The sequence below is a fragment of the Notolepis coatsorum genome (assembly GCF_963971535.1).
Source record: "Notolepis coatsorum genome assembly, chromosome: 16".
Taxonomy (NCBI): domain Eukaryota; kingdom Metazoa; phylum Chordata; class Actinopteri; order Aulopiformes; family Paralepididae; genus Notolepis; species Notolepis coatsorum.
The window spans coordinates 108,828,758-108,850,051 of record NC_140180.1 but is presented as its reverse complement, the minus strand read 5'-3'; the positions used below and the strand labels follow the sequence as shown (position 1 = coordinate 108,850,051).

General features: G+C 38.2%; 1 protein-coding gene across 1 annotated transcript in view; it reads left to right on the top strand.

Moving 5' to 3' along the window:
* Nucleotides 1–249: 249 nt before the first annotated feature.
* The window catches only part of bod1l1 (biorientation of chromosomes in cell division 1-like 1), a gene marked incomplete at its 5' end in the record, with an annotated part of 102,999 nt that continues 81,954 nt past the window's right edge, over nucleotides 250–21,294 (top strand). Inside the window, one exon of the mRNA XM_084332150.1 lies at nucleotides 250–366. Within this exon, the coding sequence (XP_084188276.1) occupies nucleotides 250–366 (117 nt within the window). The remainder of the gene's footprint in view (nucleotides 367–21,294) is intronic.

Below are 21,294 nucleotides of genomic sequence, written 5' to 3'. Positions count from 1 at the left end.
ACCATAGATATCTATGGGTAAGACGGTGTATTAGATGTTAACCGCCGTAAATTAAAACAGAAGAAGAAGAACACTTGTTTACTTCCGGGTCAGTCCCGTCTCGAAGTTCCGACACAACAACAACCACAGCAGCCAGAAGCCCGGCGGACTGTAGGTTTTACTCCGTTTAGTTTACTGACGAGCTGCTCTGCCTGCGGGTTATGAGCTCTTAACAAGCAGCATCACTACCAGCTCTGTATCTACAGCACCATGGACGCTCTGCCGCCGGGAGACCCGCAGCTCGTCTCGATGATCGTCTCCCACCTGAAGACCCAGGGGCTGTTCGACCAGTTCAGGAGGGACTGTCTGGCCGACGTGGACACCAAGGTACAGGGGCCACTTACATCCCATAATATACTGTTATAATGTGGACACCAAGGTACAAGGGCCACTTATATATTGTTATAATGTTATAATGTGACACCAAGGTACAAGGGCCACTTATATACTGTTATAATGTTATAATGTGACACCAAGGTGAGGGGCCACTTATATACTGTTATAATGTTATAATGTGACACCAAGGTGAGGGGCCACTTATATACTGTTAATGTGACACCAAGGTACAGGGGCCACTTACATCCTCTTTGGTAAACAAGAATACCCTGAAGACTCTGGCAGGAGCACTCAAGGGTACTACGACTATGCTTGCACCTCATGGTACCAAAGCACCTCAAAGGCGCTAAAAAAAAAAAAAATACAAACATCTCAAAACAAACTGGTCAGACTACTGCTTGACCTTACCCCTAGAACCCACCTCACCCCTGCTCACTTTGACAACCTAGGATGGCTTAGAGTAGACGACAGAGTACAGCAACTTGCAATGGGCCTGGTCTACAAGATACACTACACGACCAAGGTACCCATGTACATGTCAAAATACTTCCCAAAGGTCAGTGAATACCACGATCACAACACCAGAGGGAGCTCCACAAATCATGTTAAACCCAGATTCGGCTCAAATAAGGGACTAAACACGTTTCGCAATTATGCCACATCAATGTGGAACGCCCTACCCAAAGCTGTAAAGGAATGTGGATCACTACCCACTTTCAAAACCTCTCTCAAGGGACACCTACGGGAGACTGCAATTCAACACTGGCCCCTGTAAATATCCTAACCCAACCCCCTCCAATGTACAGTAATTTACCTAGTATGGTTTTGTCAATAGTCCAATGTACAATTTTGTTTGTTTGTACAGTGTCTCCCCCCCCCCCCCTCAATGTACAGTTTTACTTGTTTATACAGTGTGCCCCCCCCCAACCACCTCCAATGTAAATTACCCAGTATGGTTGTCAATATCCCAATGTACCCAACCCCCCCCCCACCCAACCTCCTCCAATGTACAGTTTCTACGTCAAATGTATATACTCCCTTTTCTTGACTCCTTCTATATCACAAACAGTACTGTATTTGCAAATCTGGTATGTCATAAATGTATAGATGTAGCAGTACTGACTATCTGTATGTCATGTATGTCATATATGTCCTGATGAATTGAAAATGGGGGACCCTGATGTAAACAAGACGAAAGTCTTTCTCTGGTCTGCATCCCCTTAACAATTGTGTGTATTGAGCTGTACTGTATTGTACCCATTCTGCAATCTGTTAATAAAGTTTTCAATCAATCAATCAATCCCATAATATACTGTTATAATGTTATAATGTGACACCAAGGTGAGGGGCCACTTACATCCCATAATATACTGTTATAAGGTGGACACCAAGGTACAGGGGCCACTTATATACTGTTATAATGTTATACTGTTATAATGTTATAATGAATGAATGAATGAATGAATGAATGACCTTTATTTATATAGCACCCTTCACAGCACGAATGCACAGGGTGCTTTACACTACAGGTTAATATAAAAACACAATAAAAAACAAAATCAGAAATAAATGACAATAGACAAACAGCAGTTAAAAACAGTGAAACCAGATAGAAAAAGTAGAATAAAAGAATTTGGATAAAATCATGAGTCACTAATTAAAACAACACTATAGAACAGTGAGGACAAGAAAAAAGGCGCCTATGTGTGATCAAAAGCCTGCCTGAACAAATGTGTTTTTAGTTGTTTTTTAAAATAGTTCTCAGAGGGGGCAGTTCGCAGGTCCAGGGGGAGAGCGTTCCAGAGCCTTGGTGCTGTCACCTCGAAGGCTCGATCACCCCTTGTTTTTAGCCTGGTCCTGGGGATCACTAGGAGGTGCTGATCGGCAGATCTGAGTGAGCGGGTGTTGGTGTAGGGATGGATGAGTTCCGTGATGTAGATAGGGGCCTGACCGTGAAGTGCTCTGAAAGTGAAAGTGAGGACTTTGAAGTGAATTCTATAGTGTACCGGGAGCCAGTGCAGGGATACCAAAATGGGAGTGATGTGACATGATTTTTTTGACCTTGTGAGTAGCCTGGCTGCAGCATTTTGGACCATTTGTAGTTTATCTGTGGATGATTTGGTGAGACAGGTGAAAAGTGAGTTGCAGTAGTCAAGCCTAGAGGAAATAAAAGCATGCACGGATAGTTCTCATATAATGTGACACCAAGGTACAAGGGCCACTTATATACTGTTATAATGTTATAATGTGGACACCAAGGTACAGGGGCCACTTATATACTGTTATAATGTTATAATGTGGACACCAAGGTACAGGGGCCACTTATATATATTTCTGCTTTGCACTATATAGTACTGTACATTAGTACACTGCATAGTATTGTATATTATATGGTAACTCAGAACATTGTACATATGTCTATACCGAACACTGTGACCTCATTTTCTTCTTCTAAATTACATGCTATACTATGTTATTTGATACTATCTTGTCTAGCACAGTCTCTGGAGCGTAACAGTAAGAAGCATTTTGTATGAAAGTATTCTGTACTTCTGTATGACAACTATTAAAGAAACTTGAACTTGAACTATATACTGTTATAATGTTATAATGTGGACACCAAGGTACAGGGGCCACTTATATACTGTTATAATGTTATAATGTGACACCAAGGTACAGGGGCCACTTATATACTGTTATAATGTTATAATGTTATAATGTGACACCAAGGTACAGGGGCCACTTATATACTGTTATAATGTTATACTGTTATAATGTTATAATGTGACACCAAGGTACAGGGGCCACTTATATACTGTTATAATGTTATAATGTTATAATGTGACACCAAGGTACAGGGGCCAGTTATATACTGTTATAATGTTATACTGTTATAATGTTATAATGTGGACACCAAGGTACAGGGGCCAGTTATATACTGTTATAATGTTATAATGTGACACCAAGGTACAGGGGCCACTTATATACTGTTATAATGTTATAATGTTATAATGTTATAATGTGGACACCAAGGTACAGGGGCCAGTTATATACTGTTATAATGTTATACTGTTATAATGTTATAATGTTATACTGTTATAATGTTATAATGTGGACACCAAGGTACAGGGGCCACTTATATACTGTTATAATGTTATAATGTTATAATGTGACACCAAGGTACAGGGGCCACTTATATACTGTTATAATGTTATAATGTGACACCAAGGTACAGGGGCCACTTATATACTGTTATAATGTTATAATGTGACACCAAGGTACAGGGGCCACTTATATACTGTTATAATGTTATAATGTTATAATGTGACACCAAGGTACAGGGGCCAGTTATATACTGTTATAATGTTCTAATGTTATAATGTTATAATGTGGCACCAAGGTACAGGGGCCAGTTATATACTGTTATAATGTTATAATGTTATAATGTGACACCAAGGTACAGGGGCCACTTATATACTGTTATAATGTGACACCAAGGTACAGGGGCCACTTATATACTGTTATAATGTTATAATGTTATAATGTGACACCAAGGTACAGGGGCCACTTATATACTGTTATAATGTTATACTGTTATAATGTTATAATGTGGACACCAAGGTACAGGGGCCAGTTATATACTGTTATAATGTTATAATGTGACACCAAGGTACAGGGGCCACTTATATACTGTTATAATGTTATAATGTTATAATGTGACACCAAGGTACAGGGGCCAGTTATATACTGTTATAATGTTATACTGTTATAATGTTATAATGTGGACACCAAGGTACAGGGGCCAGTTATATACTGTTATAATGTTATAATGTGACACCAAGGTACAGGGGCCACTTATATACTGTTATAATGTTATAATGTTATAATGTTATAATGTGGACACCAAGGTACAGGGGCCAGTTATATACTGTTATAATGTTATACTGTTATAATGTTATAATGTTATACTGTTATAATGTTATAATGTGGACACCAAGGTACAGGGGCCACTTATATACTGTTATAATGTTATAATGTTATAATGTGACACCAAGGTACAGGGGCCACTTATATACTGTTATAATGTTATAATGTGACACCAAGGTACAGGGGCCACTTATATACTGTTATAATGTTATAATGTGACACCAAGGTACAGGGGCCACTTATATACTGTTATAATGTTATAATGTTATAATGTGACACCAAGGTACAGGGGCCAGTTATATACTGTTATAATGTTATAATGTTATAATGTTATAATGTGGCACCAAGGTACAGGGGCCAGTTATATACTGTTATAATGTTATAATGTTATAATGTGACACCAAGGTACAGGGGCCACTTATATACTGTTATAATGTGACACCAAGGTACAGGGGCCACTTATATACTGTTATAATGTTATAATGTTATAATGTGACACCAAGGTACAGGGGCCAGTTATATACTGTTATAATGTTATAATGTGACACCAAGGTACAGGGGCCAGTTATATACTGTTATAATGTTATAATGTTATAATGTGACACCAAGGTACAGGGGCCAGTTATATACTGTTATAATGTTATAATGTGACACCAAGGTACAGGGGCCACTTATATACTGTTATAATGTTATAATGTTATAATGTGACACCAAGGTACAGGGGCCACTTATATACTGTTATAATGTTATAATGTTATAATGTGACACCAAGGTACAGGGGCCACTTATATACTGTTATAATGTTATACTGTTATAATGTTATAATGTTATAATGTGACACCAAGGTACAGGGGCCACTTATATACTGTTATAATGTTATAATGTTATAATGTTATAATGTGACACCAAGGTACAGGGGCCACTTATATACTGTTATAATGTTATAATGTTATAATGTGACACCAAGGTACAGGGGCCACTTATATACTGTTATAATGTTATAATGTTATAATGTGGACACCAAGGTACAGGGGCCACTTATATACTGTTATACTGTTATAATGTTATACTGTTATAATGTTATAATGTTATAATGTTATAATGTGACACCAAGGTACAGGGGCCACTTATATACTGTTATAATGTTATAATGTTATAATGTTATAATGTGACACCAAGGTACAGGGGCCACTTATATACTGTTATAATGTTATAATGTTATAATGTGACACCAAGGTACAGGGGCCACTTATATACTGTTATAATGTTATAATGTTATAATGTGACACCAAGGTACAGGGGCCACTTATATACTGTTATAATGTTATAATGTTATAATGTGACACCAAGGTACAGGGGCCACTTATATACTGTTATAATGTTATAATGTTATAATGTGACACCAAGGTACAGGGGCCACTTATATACTGTTATAATGTTATAATGTTATAATGTGACACCAAGGTACAGGGGCCACTTATATACTGTTATAATGTTATACTGTTATAATGTTATAATGTGACACCAAGGTACATGGGCCACTTATATACTGTTATAATGTTATAATGTGACACCAAGGTACAGGGGCCACTTATATACTGTTATAATGTTATAATGTTATAATGTGACACCAAGGTACAGGGGCCAGTTATATACTGTTATAATGTTATAATGTTATAATGTGACACCAAGGTACAGGGGCCACTTATATACTGTTATAATGTTATAATGTTATAATGTTATAATGTTATAATGTGACACCAAGGTACAGGGGCCAGTTATATACTGTTATAATGTTATAATGTTATAATGTGACACCAAGGTACAGGGGCCACTTATATACTGTTATATGTTATAATGTTATAATGTGGCACCAAGGTACAGGGGCCACTTATATACTGTTATAATGTTATAATGTTATAATGTGACACCAAGGTACAGGGGCCACTTATATACTGTTATATGTTATAATGTTATAATGTGACACCAAGGTACAGGGGCCACTTATATACTGTTATAATGTTATAATGTTATAATGTGACACCAAGGTACAGGGGCCACTTATATACTGTTATAATGTTATAATGTTATAATGTGACACCAAGGTACAGGGGCCACTTATATACTGTTATAATGTTATAATGTTATAATGTGACACCAAGGTACAGGGCCACATATATACTGTTATAATGTTATAATGTTATAATGTGACACCAAGGTACAGGGGCCACTTATATACTGTTATAATGTTATAATGTTATAATGTGACACCAAGGTACAGGGGCCACTTATATACTGTTATAATGTTATAATGTGACACCAAGGTACAGGGGCCACTTATATACTGTTATAATGTTATAATGTGACACCAAGGTACAGGGGCCAGTTATACCCATAAAGCAGAGTAACAACAGATTGACTCCATAGGAGTCAAATCAATCATCAAAACATCTGAGCCAGAGAATTGAGGCTCTAGTCTTGACCCAACTACCTGCTCTTTCTGCTGGGCAGGAAAACTAAAGCACAATGGTGTGATTAGAATTTAGTAGTAATTAACATTCTAATTGTGTGATTAAAAATGTGAGAAGTTAACATTCTAATAATTTAAAACACAATGGCCACTGTAAACAGATTATAATTTTAAATCGAACGTTAAACGGGTTATAATGTTATTTTACACAGATGTAAATTTACGGTAGCGTGGCCGAGCGGTCTAAGGCGCTGGATTAAGGCTCCAGTCTCTTCGGAGGCGCGGGTTCGAATCCCGCCGCTGCCAAGTGTAACTTTTGCTTTTCATATGAAACGGTAAAGTAAAAAAAAATATCAACCAAGCAGAGCGTTTGATTCCCATCTAGCCAGAACAATTTGGAGTGCAAATAATGCGTTGCATTTCCTTTTTTTTTTTTTTTTTTATATTTATTGGTCTTTTTCCCCCTCCATTTTCCTCCGATTTTCTCCCATCCCAATGTTAGTCGTATGCCAATTCCCAGTCCCTTCCTGGTCGCTGCGCACTTACCCCCCACAGTCAGATCATCTGGGAGAGTGGAGGCTACCACGTGCTTCCTCCGACACACGTCCAGCCAATCACCGCTTCTTTTCACCTGGCAGCGCGGATTCTCATTGAGAGGGCGTAGCGTGTGGGAGGACCACACTATCCCCCTCACGTCCAATCCGCGCTTAGCAGGCGCCCCGACCGAACTGTAGGAGTCGCTGTTTACAACGACCCGGACCCACCCCGCCAGCTTCTCCCACCCTCTGATACAGCCAATTGTATCAGTGCAGACGGCCAGCCAAGCTGGTGACAACCCCGGAGCTGTGAGCTGGATTCGAACAGGCGAACCAAGCTCACAGCTCCGGGGCTGGTGACGAACGCAATCTCCGCTCGACCACCTAACCGCCTTCGTTGCATTTCCTTTCTAATGAAATGCATTTTGTATATAACTAATTTAGCAACCATTGAATATTTTTACTCGTATTAATAGTAATAATACTATTACCACTATTATTACTATGCTCTACGGAGTATTCCATTATTATTACTATTTATATGATATTTTATACTGTTATAATGTTATAATGTGGCACCAAGGTACAGGGGCCACTTATATACTGTTATAATGTTATACTGTTATAATGTTATAATGTGGACACCAAGGTACATGGGCCAGTTATATACTGTTATAATGTTATAATGTTATACTGTTATAATGTTATAATGTGGACACCAAGGTACAGGGGCCACTTATATACTGTTATAATGTTATAATGTGGACACCAAGGTACAGGGGCCACTTATATACTGTTATACTGTTATAATGTTATAATGTGGACACCAAGGTACAGGGCCACATATATACTGTTATAATGTTATAATGTGACACCAAGGTACAGGGGCCACTTATATACTGTTATAATGTTATAATTAGGGCTGTCAGTTTATCGCGTTAATTAGATTAATTAATTACACAGCAAATTATCGCGTTATGAAAATTAACTAAAAATTAATTACATTTTTTATTTTTTTTATATATTTTTTTTATCTCATTCATTCCATAAGAATGTAGAATACACATTTACAGACTTTTTTTATATGGTCCATTTGCATGTTCTTGGTATCTGATTCTAGGGACAGATGGATCTCAGGGAATGTATTCCCAGTGTCAGAAATACTGTGTCTGTTACTAGGCTTGAGTAAATTGTAATGAACCAAATGAGAATATCAATTACATTTTTTTTTTATCTTTGACTGTGAATAACACCATGCTCAAATTGACCAGACCTGAAAAATCTAAGCAAATTAATAGATGGAAGATGATTAAACAGAAGGTTTTGTTGATAGAGTACTGAATTCTGCCATCCGGACACATGAAATTTGAAATATGGTTATAGAATATAGAATATCAGGCATAAAATGGTTATGCGATTAAAATGTGATTAATTAGATTAATTAATTACAAATCCTGTAATTAATTAGGTTAATTTTTTTAATCGCCTGACAGCACTAGTTATAATGTTATAATGTGACACCAAGGTACAGGGGCCACTTATATACTGTTATAATGTGGACACCAAGGTACAGGGGCCACTTATATACTGTTATAATGTTATAATGTGACACCAAGGTACAGGGGCCACTTATATACTGTTATAATGTGACACCAAGGTACAGGGGCCACTTATATACTGTTATAATGTTATAATGTTATAATGTGACACCAAGGTACAGGGGCCACTTATATACTGTTATAATGTTATAATGTGACACCAAGGTACAGGGGCCAGTTATACCCAGTTTTCCTGGAGTTAGCCGCCGAGGAATCCACCGATCCACCTAGTGCTAAGTACACCCTAGTCCTATCTTACACTCCACGCTGAAAAATCTCCCTTTCCCTCCCACTCTGCTATTTCTCTACTTCCTCCCTGCCACTCTTGACACCACAATGTGTCTCATATCCACAATCTGCTCCCCCAGAACAGATTCAACCCACCCACGGCAGTTTGCTAGCAACCCGGCTAATCTATCCTACCCTCCTACAGCCACTAATACACCTGTCACAGTACAGGGAGGCCTATGGAATTGTCAATCAGCAGTCAAGAAAGCTGACTTCATTACTGCCTACGCCCATAGTCAAAATCTGCAGCTCCTGGCTCTAACTGAGACCTGGATAACCCCCAATAACTCATCAACACCTGCAGCATTATCTACAAACTATAACTTCACTCACACACCTCGACCTTCCAGGCGGGGTGGAGGCACTGGCCTCATGACATCTCCTTCATGGACTACAAACGTAACACCCCTCCCAGCACTGTCACTCTCCTCTTTTGAATATCATGCAGTATCTGTCTCTAATCCTTTCAATCTCACCATTGTTACACTCTACCGCCCTCCAGGTCCGCTCGATCACTTCACAGATGAGCTGGACATGCTTCTAAGCTCCTTACCGGAAGATGGTACCCCTCTCCTTCTATTGGGCGACTTCAACCTGCCTGACTCATCTCAGTCAGTCATAGTAGTCTCCCTCCTACAATCATTTGACCTGACTCCCACTGCCATGCCTCCCACCCACAAAGCAGGCAACTCCTTGGATCTCATATTTTCCCATAACTCCAGTATCATTAACACCACGGTAACTCCCCTACATGTATCTGACCATTCCTTCATATCCTTCTCACTAACTCTCATGCTTAACCGAAAGGTCTTCACCCCAACTCAAACCGTCTCACTCAGACGCAACCTGCCCTCCCTATCCCCCTCCACCCTCTCCTCTGACATACTATCCACTCTACCTTTGAGTGACACCTTCTCTGCTCTCTCCACAGAGATGGCAACCTCCACCCTCCTCTCAGCCCTTGCAACCTCCTTCGACAAGCTCTGTCCCCTCGTTGAGAAACCTGCCCGCCGTTCCCCACCCAGTCCATGGCTGACAGATCCAGTGAGAGAACAAAGACAGGTCCTGAGAGCAGCTGAAAGGAAGTATAGAAAGTCACGCCTCACTGCTGACATCGACACATATCACAACCTCTTGTTAACATTCTCCAAAACCATTACTAATGCCAAAGCTTCTTTCTTTCACCATAGGATCGAGGCCTCTGCCAAGAATCTTCGCAAACTGCATGCTACCATGTCCTCCCTCCTCACTCCCCCCCCACCCCCCCCTCCCTCATCTTTCTCTGCCGAAGACTTTGCGATCTTCTTTGAGGAAAAAGTGGAGAACATCCGCAGCTCCTTCTCCCAACCCCCACCCATTCCAAATGCTGAATCGAGAACCTCATCCTTCACTCTGTCATCTTTCTCTCCCATTACAGAAGCCGAGACCCTGACACTGGTAACGTCGAACCGTCCGACTACATGCCAGCTGGACCGGCTACCTTCCCCACTCCTCCAGACCATAGCACCAGACATCCTCCCATTCCTAACTGCAACCATCAACTCCTCACTCAACTCGGGGGTGGTCCCCACCTCCCTAAAACAAGCCAGAGTCACGCCCCTCATAAAAAAACCATCCCTGAACCCTACCGTCATAGGCAACTACCGTCCTGTCTCTCTTCTCTCCTTCCTTTCTAAAACACTTGAACGTGCTGTATCCAACCAACTTACTGCTTATCTCTTACAGAATGACCTCCTAGACCCTAATCAGTCAGGCTTCAGGACTGGTCACTCCACAGAGACAGCCCTCATTGCGGTCACAGAGGCACTTCACTTAGCAAAAGCGAAAGGCCTCTCCTCTGTCCTGATTCTCCTAGATCTATCTGCAGCCTTCGACACAGTCAACCACCAGATCCTCCTCGCGGCCCTCGCAGGAATGGGAGTGGCTGGCTCTGCGCTGACATGGTTGTCATCATACCTCAATGACCGCTCCTACCAAGTGTCATGGAGAGGGACCCTGTCGGCCACCCGCCCCCTGCGGACGGGTGTCCCCCAGGGCTCGGTTTTAGGACCCCTTCTCTTCTCCCTCTACACTAAATCACTGGGTAACATTATCACGTCTCATGGCTTCTCCTACCACTGTTATGCCGACGATACTCAACTCTTCCTCTCCTTCCCTCCCTCAGATATCCACGTCTCTGAGCGGATCTCGGCCTGTCTGTCCGACATCTCCGCCTGGATGACGACCAACCACCTCAAACTGAACCTAAGCAAAACAGAATTGCTCCACCTGCCGGCCAAATCCTCCCCCCTGACCGACCTTTCCATCACAGTCGAGAATGCAGCTGTGACCGCGTCCCCGACCGCCAAGAACCTTGGTGTTGTCCTCGACGACCAGTTGAACTTCTCTGCTCACATCGCAGCGACAACCAGAACCTGCCGATTCCTCCTGAGCAACGTCAGAAGGATCCGCCCCTTCCTGACAAAAGAAGCCACCCAACTCCTCGTCCAATCAACAGTCATCTCCCGCCTCGACTACTGCAACGCACTACTCGCTGGCCTCCCGGCCACTGCCACTAAGCCTCTTCAACTCATTCAGAACGCAGCGGCCCGCCTGATCTCAAACCTACCGAAGTCGGCCCATGTCACCCCACTTCTTAGGGACCTGCACTGGCTCCCCATTGCTGCACGAATCCGCTTCAAGGCCCTCGACCTAGCATACCGTGCGGCAAAGGGAACTGCTCCCGCCTACCTCCGGTCAATGGTCTCTAACTACACACCCTCAAGACCCCTACGCTCTGCATCTTCTGGCCGCCTCAGACCTACTCCTATCCAAGCTCCGGGAGGGTCATCAAAGAGAAGTCGCCTATTCTCAGTCCTTGCCCCACAATGGTGGAATGAACTACCCACCCCAGTTAGGACAGCCGAAACACGTCCAATCTTTCGCCGTCGACTAAAGACGCACTTATTCAACCATTATCTGAATTAAAAAAAAAAAAAAAAAAAAACCCTAACCCTAACTAACCATACTGTCATGCACTTGTCCTAATAAACTAACCTACACTGTAGCACTCAACACTTTGATGAACATTGTTACTCAGCTGATAGAGTTGTGCCCTTCCTGATGGCTTGTCGTACAGAACTTGTAAGTCGCTTTGGATAAAAGCGTCAGCTAAATGACTAAATGTAAATGTAATGTGTACCCATAAAGCAGAGTAACAACAGATTGACTCCATAGGAGTCAAATCAATCATCAAAACATCTGAGCCAGAGAATTGAGGCTCTAGTCTTGACCCAACTACCTGCTCTTTCTGCTGGGCAGGAAAACTAAAGCACAATGGTGTGATTAGAATTTAGTAGTAATTAACATTCTAATTGTGTGATTAAAAATGTGAGAAGTTAACATTCTAATAATTTAAATCACAATGGCCACTGTAAACAGATTATAATTTTAAATCGAACGTTAAACGGGTTATAATGTTATTTTACACAGATGTAAATTTACGGTAGCGTGGCCGAGCGGTCTAAGGCGCTGGATTAAGGCTCCAGTCTCTTCGGAGGCGCGGGTTCGAATCCCGCCGCTGCCAAGTGTAACTTTTGCTTTTCATATGAAACGGTAAAGTAAAAAAAAATATTAACCAAGCAGAGCGTTTGATTCCCATCTAGCCAGAACAATTTGGAGTGCAAATAATGCGTTGCATTTCCTTTCTAATGAAATGCATTTTGTATATAACTAATTTAGCAACCATTGAATATTTTTACTCGTATTAATAGTAATAATACTATTACCACTATTATTACTATGCTCTACGGAGTATTCCATTATTATTACTATTTATATGATATTTTATACTGTTATAATGTTATAATGTGGCACCAAGGTACAGGGGCCACTTATATACTGTTATAATGTTATACTGTTATAATGTTATAATGTGACACCAAGGTACAGGGGCCAGTTATATACTGTTATAATGTTATAATGTTATACTGTTATAATGTTATAATGTGGACACCAAGGTACAGGGGCCACTTATATACTGTTATAATGTTATAATGTTATACTGTTATAATGTTATAATGTGACACCAAGGTACAGGAGCCACTTATATACTGTTATAATGTTATACTGTTATAATGTTATAATGTGGCACCAAGGTACAGGGGCCACTTATATACTGTTATAATGTTATAATGTGACACCAAGGTACAGGGGCCACTTATATACTGTTATAAAGTTATAATTAGGGCTGTCAGTTTATCGCGTTAATTAGATTAATTAATTACACAGCAAATTAACGCGTTATGAAAATTAACTCAAAATTAATTACAATTTTTTTTTTTGGTTTATATATTTTTTTTATCTCATTCATTCCATAAGAATGTAGAATACACATTTACAGACTTTTTTTTATATGGTCCATTTGCATGTTCTTGGTATCTGATTCTAGGGACAGATGGATCTCAGGGAATGTATTCCCAGTGTCAGAAATACTGTGTCTGTTACTAGGCTTGAGTAAATTGTAATGAACCAAATGAGAATATCAATTAAATTTTTTTTTTTTATCTTTGACTGTGAATAACACCATGCTCAAATTGACCAGACCTGAAAAATCTAAGCAAATTAATAGATGGAAGATGATTAAACAGAAGGTTTTGTTGATAGAGTACTGAATTCTGCCATCCGGACACATGAAATTTGAAATATGGTTATAGAATATAGAATATCAGGCATAAAATGGTTATGCGATTAAAATGCGATTAATTAGATTAATTAATTACAAATCCTGTAATTAATTAGGTTAATTTTTTTAATCGCCTGACAGCACTAGTTATAATGTTATAATGTGACACCAAGGTACAGGGGCCACTTATATACTGTTATAATGTGGACACCAAGGTACAGGGGCCACTTATATACTGTTATAATGTTATAATGTGACACCAAGGTACAGGGGCCACTTATATACTGTTATAATGTGACACCAAGGTACAGGGGCCACTTATATACTGTTATAATGTTATAATGTTATAATGTGGACACCAAGGTACAGGGGCCACTTATATACTGTTATAATGTTATAATGTGACACCAAGGTACAGGGGCCAGTTATACCCATAAAGCAGAGTAACAACAGATTGACTCCATAGGAGTCAAATCAATCATCAAAACATCTGAGCCAGAGAATTGAGGCTCTAGTCTTGACCCAACTACCTGCTCTTTCTGCTGGGCAGGAAAACTAAAGCACAATGGTGTGATTAGAATTTAGTAGTAATTAACATTCTAATTGTGTGATTAAAAATGTGAGAAGTTAACATTCTAATAATTTAAATCACAATGGCCACTGTAAACAGATTATAATTTTAAGTCGAACGTTAAACGGGTTATAATGTTATTTTACACAGATGTAAATTTACGGTAGCGTGGCCGAGCGGTCTAAGGCGCTGGATTAAGGCTCCAGTCTCTTCGGAGGCGCGGGTTCGAATCCCGCCGCTGCCAAGTGTAACTTTTGCTTTTCATATGAAACGGTAAAGTAAAAAAAAATATTAACCAAGCAGAGCGTTTGATTCCCATCTAGCCAGAACAATTTGGAGTGCAAATAATGCGTTGCATTTCCTTTCTAATGAAATGCATTTTGTATATAACTAATTTAGCAACCATTGAATATTTTTACTCGTATTAATAGTAATAATACTATTACCACTATTATTACTATGCTCTACGGAGTATTCCATTATTATTACTATTTATATTATATTTTATACTGTTATAATGTTATAATGTGGCACCAAGGTACAGGGGCCACTTATATACTGTTATAATGTTATACTGTTATAATGTTATAATGTGGACACCAAGGTACAGGGGCCAGTTATATACTGTTATACTGTTATAATCTTATAATGTGGACACCATGGTACAGGGACCACTTATATACTGTTATAATGTTATAATGTTATAATGTGGACACCAAGGTACAGGGGCCAGTTATATACTGTTATAATGTTATACTGTTATAATCTTATAATGTGGACACCAAGGTACAGGGGCCACTTATATACTGTTATAATGTTATAATGTGGCACCAAGGTACAGGGCCACATATATACTGTTATAATGTTATAATGTGGCACCAAGGTACAGGGGCCACTTATATACTGTTATAATGTTATAATGTTATAATTAGGGCTGTCAGTTTATCGCGTTAATTAGATTAATTAATTACACAGCAAATTATCGCGTTATGAAAATTAACTCAAAATGTATTACAATTTTTTTTCTTTTCTTTTTAATAATTTTTTTTTATCTCATTCATTCCATAAGAACGTAGAATACACATTTACAGACTTTTTTTATATGGTCCATTTGCATGTTCTTGGTATCTGATTCTAGGGACAGATGGATCTCAGGGAATGTATTCCCAGTGTCAGAAATACTGTGTCTGTTACTAGGCTTGAGTAAATTGTAATGAACCAAATGAGAATATCAATTAAAATTTTTTTTTTTATCTATGACTGTGAATAACACCATGCTCAAATTGACCAGACCTGAAAAATCTAAGCAAATTAATAGATGGAAGATGATTAAACAGAAGGTTTTGTTGATAGAGTACTGAATTCTGCCATCCGGACACATGAAATTTGAAATATGGTTATAGAATATAGAATATCAGGCATAAAATGGTTATGCGATTAAAATGCGATTAATTAGATTAATTAATTACAAATCCTGTAATTAATTAGGTTAATTTTTTTAATCGCCTGACAGCACTAGTTATAATGTTATAATGTGACACCAAGGTACAGGGGCCACTTATATACTGTTATAATGTGGACACCAAGGTACAGGGGCCACTTATATACTGTTATAATGTTATAATGTGACACCAAGGTACAGGGGCCAGTTATATACTGTTATAATGTTATAATGTGACACCAAGGTACAGGGGCCACTTATATACTGTTATACTGTTATAATGTTATAATGTGACACCAAGGTACAGGGGCCACTTATATACTGTTATAATGTGACACCAAGGTACAGGGGCCACTTATATACTGTTATACTGTTATAATGTTATAATGTGACACCAAGGTACAGGGGCCAGTTATACCCATAAAGCAGAGTAACAACAGATTGACTCCATAGGAGTCAAATCAATCATCAAAACATCTGAGCCAGAGAATTGAGGCTCTAGTCTTGACCCAACTACCTGCTCTTTCTGCTGGGCAGGAAAACTAAAGCACAATGGTGTGATTAGAATTTAGTAGTAATTAACATTCTAATTGTGTGATTAAAAATGTGAGAAGTTAACATTCTAATAATTTAAATCACAATGGCCACTGTAAACAGATTATAATTTTAAGTCGAAAACGGGTTATAATGTTATTTTACACAGATGTAAATTTACGGTAGCGTGGCCGAGCGGTCTAAGGCGCTGGATTAAGGCTCCAGTCTCTTCGGAGGCGCGGGTTCGAATCCCGCCGCTGCCAAGTGTAACTTTTGCTTTTCATATGAAACGGTAAAGTAAAAAAAAATATCAACCAAGCAGAGCGTTTGATTCCCATCTAGCCAGAATAATTTGGAGTGCAAATAATGCGTTGCATTTCCTTTCTAATGAAATGCATTTTGTATATAACTAATTTAGCAACCATTGAATATTTTTACTCGTATTAATAGTAATAATACTATTACCACTATTATTACTATGCTCTACGGAGTATTCCATTATTATTACTATTTATATGATATTTTATACTGTTATAATGTTATAATGTGGCACCAAGGTACAGGGGCCACTTATATACTGTTATAATGTTATACTGTTATAATGTTATAATGTTATAATGTGGACACCAAGGTACAGGGGCCAGTTATATACTGTTATAATGTTATAATGTTATAATGTGACACCAAGGTACAGGGGCCACTTATATACTGTTATAATGTTATAATGTTATAATGTGACACCAAGGTACAGGGGCCACTTATATACTGTTATAATGTTATAATGTTATAATGTTATAATGTGGACACCAAGGTACAGGGGCCACTTATATACTGTTATAATGTTATAATGTTATACTGTTATAATGTGGACACCAAGGTACAGGGGCCACTTATATACTGTTATAATGTGAAACCAAGGTACAGGGGCCACTTATATACTGTTATAATGTTATAATGTGACACCAAGGTACAGGGGCCACTTATATACTGTTATAATGTTATAATGTTATAATGTGACACCAAGGTACAGGGGCCAGTTATATACTGTTATAATGTTATACTGTTATAATGTGACACCAAGGTACAGGGGCCACTTATATACTGTTATAATGTTATAATGTGACACCAAGGTACAGGGGCCAGTTATATACTGTTATAATGTTATAATGTTATAATGTGACACCAAGGTACAGGGGCCACTTATATACTGTTATACTGTTATAATGTTATAATGTGACACCAAGGTACAGGGGCCACTTATATACTGTTATAATGTTATAATGTGACACCAAGGTACAGGGGCCACTTATATACTGTTATAATGTGACACCAAGGTACAGGGGCCACTTATATACTGTTATACTGTTATAATGTTATAATGTGACACCAAGGTACAGGGGCCAGTTATATACTGTTATAATGTTATAATGTTATAATGTGACACCAAGGTACAGGGGCCAGTTATATACTGTTATAATGTTATAATGTTATAATGTGGACACCAAGGTACAGGGGCCACTTATATACTGTTATAATGTTATAATGTGACACCAAGGTACAGGGGCCACTTATACCCATAAAGCAGAGTAACAACAGATTGACTCCATAGGAGTCAAATCAATCATCAAAACATCTGAGCCAGAGAATTGAGGCTCTAGTCTTGACCCAACTACCTGCTCTTTCTGCTGGGCAGGAAAACTAAAGCACAATGGTGTGATTAGAATTTAGTAGTAATTAACATTCTAATTGTGTGATAAAAAATGTGAGAAGTTAACATTCTAATAATTTAAATCACAATGGCCACTGTAAACAGATTATAATTTTAAGTCGAACGTTAAACGGGTTATAATGTTATTTTACACAGATGTAAATTTACGGTAGCGTGGCCGAGCGGTCTAAGGCGCTGGATTAAGGCTCCAGTCTCTTCGGAGGCGCGGGTTCGAATCCCGCCGCTGCCAAGTGTAACTTTTGCTTTTCATATGAAACGGTAAAGTAAAAAAAAATATTAACCAAGCAGAGCGTTTGATTCCCATCTAGCCAAAACAATTTGGAGTGCAAATAATGCGTTGCATTTCCTTTCTAATGAAATGCATTTTGTATATAACTAATTTAGCAACCATTGAATATTTTTACTCGTATTAATAGTAATAATACTATTACCACTATTATTACTATGCTCTACGGAGTATTCCATTATTATTACTATTTATATTATATTTTATACTGTTATAATGTTATAATGTGGCACCAAGGTACAGGGGCCACTTATATACTGTTATAATGTTATACTGTTATAATGTTATAATGTGGACACCAAGGTACAGGGGCCAGTTATATACTGTTATAATGTTATAATCTTATAATGTGGCACCAAGGTACAGGGGCCACTTATATACTGTTATAATGTTATAATGTTATAATTAGGGCTGTCAGTTTATCGCGTTAATTAGATTAATTAATTACACAGCAAATTATCGCGTTATGAAAATTAACTCAAAATTAATTACAATTTTTTTTCTTTTTTCTTTTTAATATTTTTTTTTTATCTCATTCATTCCATAAGAACGTAGAATACACATTTACAGACTTTTTTTTATATGGTCCATTTGCATGTTCTTGGTATCTGATTCTAGGGACATAGATGGATCTCAGGGAATGTATTCCCAGTGTCAGAAATACTGTGTCTGTTACTAGGCTTGAGTAAATTGTAATGAACCAAATGAGAATATCAATTACATTTTTTTTTATCTTTGACTGTGAATAACACCATGCTCAAATTGACCAGACCTGAAAAATCTAAGCAAATTAATAGATGGAAGATGATTAAACAGAAGGTTTTGTTGATAGAGTACTGAATTCTGCCATCCGGACACATGAAATTTGAAATATGGTTATAGAATATAGAATATCAGGCATAAAATGATTATGCGATTAAAATGCGATTAATTCGATTAATTAATTACAAATCCTGTAATTAATTAGATTAATTTTTTTAATCGCCTGATAGCACTAGTTATAATGTTATAATGTGACACCAAGGTACAGGGGCCACTTATATACTGTTATAATGTGGACACCAAGGTACAGGGGCCACTTATATACTGTTATAATGTTATAATGTGACACCAAGGTACAGGGGCCAGTTATATACTGTTATAATGTTATAATGTGACACCAAGGTACAGGGGCCACTTATATACTGTTATACTGTTATAATGTTATAATGTGACACCAAGGTACAGGGGCCACTTATATACTGTTATAATGTGACACCAAGGTACAGGGGCCACTTATATACTGTTATACTGTTATAATGTTATAATGTGACACCAAGGTACAGGGGCCAGTTATACCCATAAAGCAGAGTAACAACAGATTGACTCCATAGGAGTCAAATCAATCATCAAAACATCTGAGCCAGAGAATTGAGGCTCTAGTCTTGACCCAACTACCTGCTCTTTCTGCTGGGCAGGAAAACTAAAGCACAATGGTGTGATTAGAATTTAGTAGTAATTAACATTCTAATTGTGTGATAAAAAATGTGAGAAGTTAACATTCTAATAATTTAAATCACAATGGCCACTGTAAACAGATTATAATTTTAAGTCGAAAACGGGTTATAATGTTATTTTACACAGATGTAAATTTACGGTAGCGTGGCCGAGTGGTCTAAGGCGCTGGATTAAGGCTCCAGTCTCTTCGGAGGCGCGGGTTCGAATCCCGCCGCTGCCAAGTGTAACTTTTGCTTTTCATATGAAACGGTAAAGTAAAAAAAAATATCAACCAAGCAGAGCGTTTGATTCCCATCTAGCCAGAATAATTTGGAGTGCAAATAATGCGTTGCATTTCCTTTCTAATGAAATGCATTTTGTATATAACTAATTTAGCAACCATTGAATATTTTTACTCGTATTAATAGTAATAATACTATTACCACTATTATTACTATGCTCTACGGAGTATTCCATTATTATTACTATTTATATGATATTTTATACTGTTATAATGTTATAATGTGGCACCAAGGTACAGGGGCCACTTATATACTGTTATAATGTTATACTGTTATAATGTTATAATGTGGACACCAAGGTACAGGGGCCAGTTATATACTGTTATAATGTTATAATGTTATAATGTGACACCAAGGTACAGGGGCCACTTATATACTGTTATAATGTTATAATGTGACACCAAGGTACAGGGGCCACTTATATACTGTTATAATGTTATAATGTTATAATGTTATAATGTGGACACCAAGGTACAGGGGCCACTTATATACTGTTATAATGTTATAATGTTATACTGTTATAATGTGGACACCAAGGTACAGGGGCCACTTATATACTGTTATAATGTGAAACCAAGGTACAGGGGCCACTTATATACTGTTATAATGTTATAATGTGACACCAAGGTACAGGGGCCACTTATATACTGTTATAATGTTATAATGTTATAATGTGACACCAAGGTACAGGGGCCAGTTATATACTGTTATAATGTTATACTGTTATAATGTGACACCAAGGTACAGGGGCCACTTATATACTGTTATAATGTTATAATGTGACACCAAGGTACAGGGGCCAGTTATATACTGTTATAATGTTATAATGTTATAATGTGACACCAAGGTACAGGGGCCACTTATATACTGTTATACTGTTATAATGTTATAATGTGACACCAAGGTACAGGGGCCACTTATATACTGTTATAATGTTATAATGTGACACCAAGGTACAGGGGCCACTTATATACTGTTATAATGTGACACCAAGGTACAGGGGCCACTTATATACTGTTATACTGTTATAATGTTATAATGTGACACCAAGGTACAGGGGCCAGTTATATACTGTTATAATGTTATAATGTTATAATG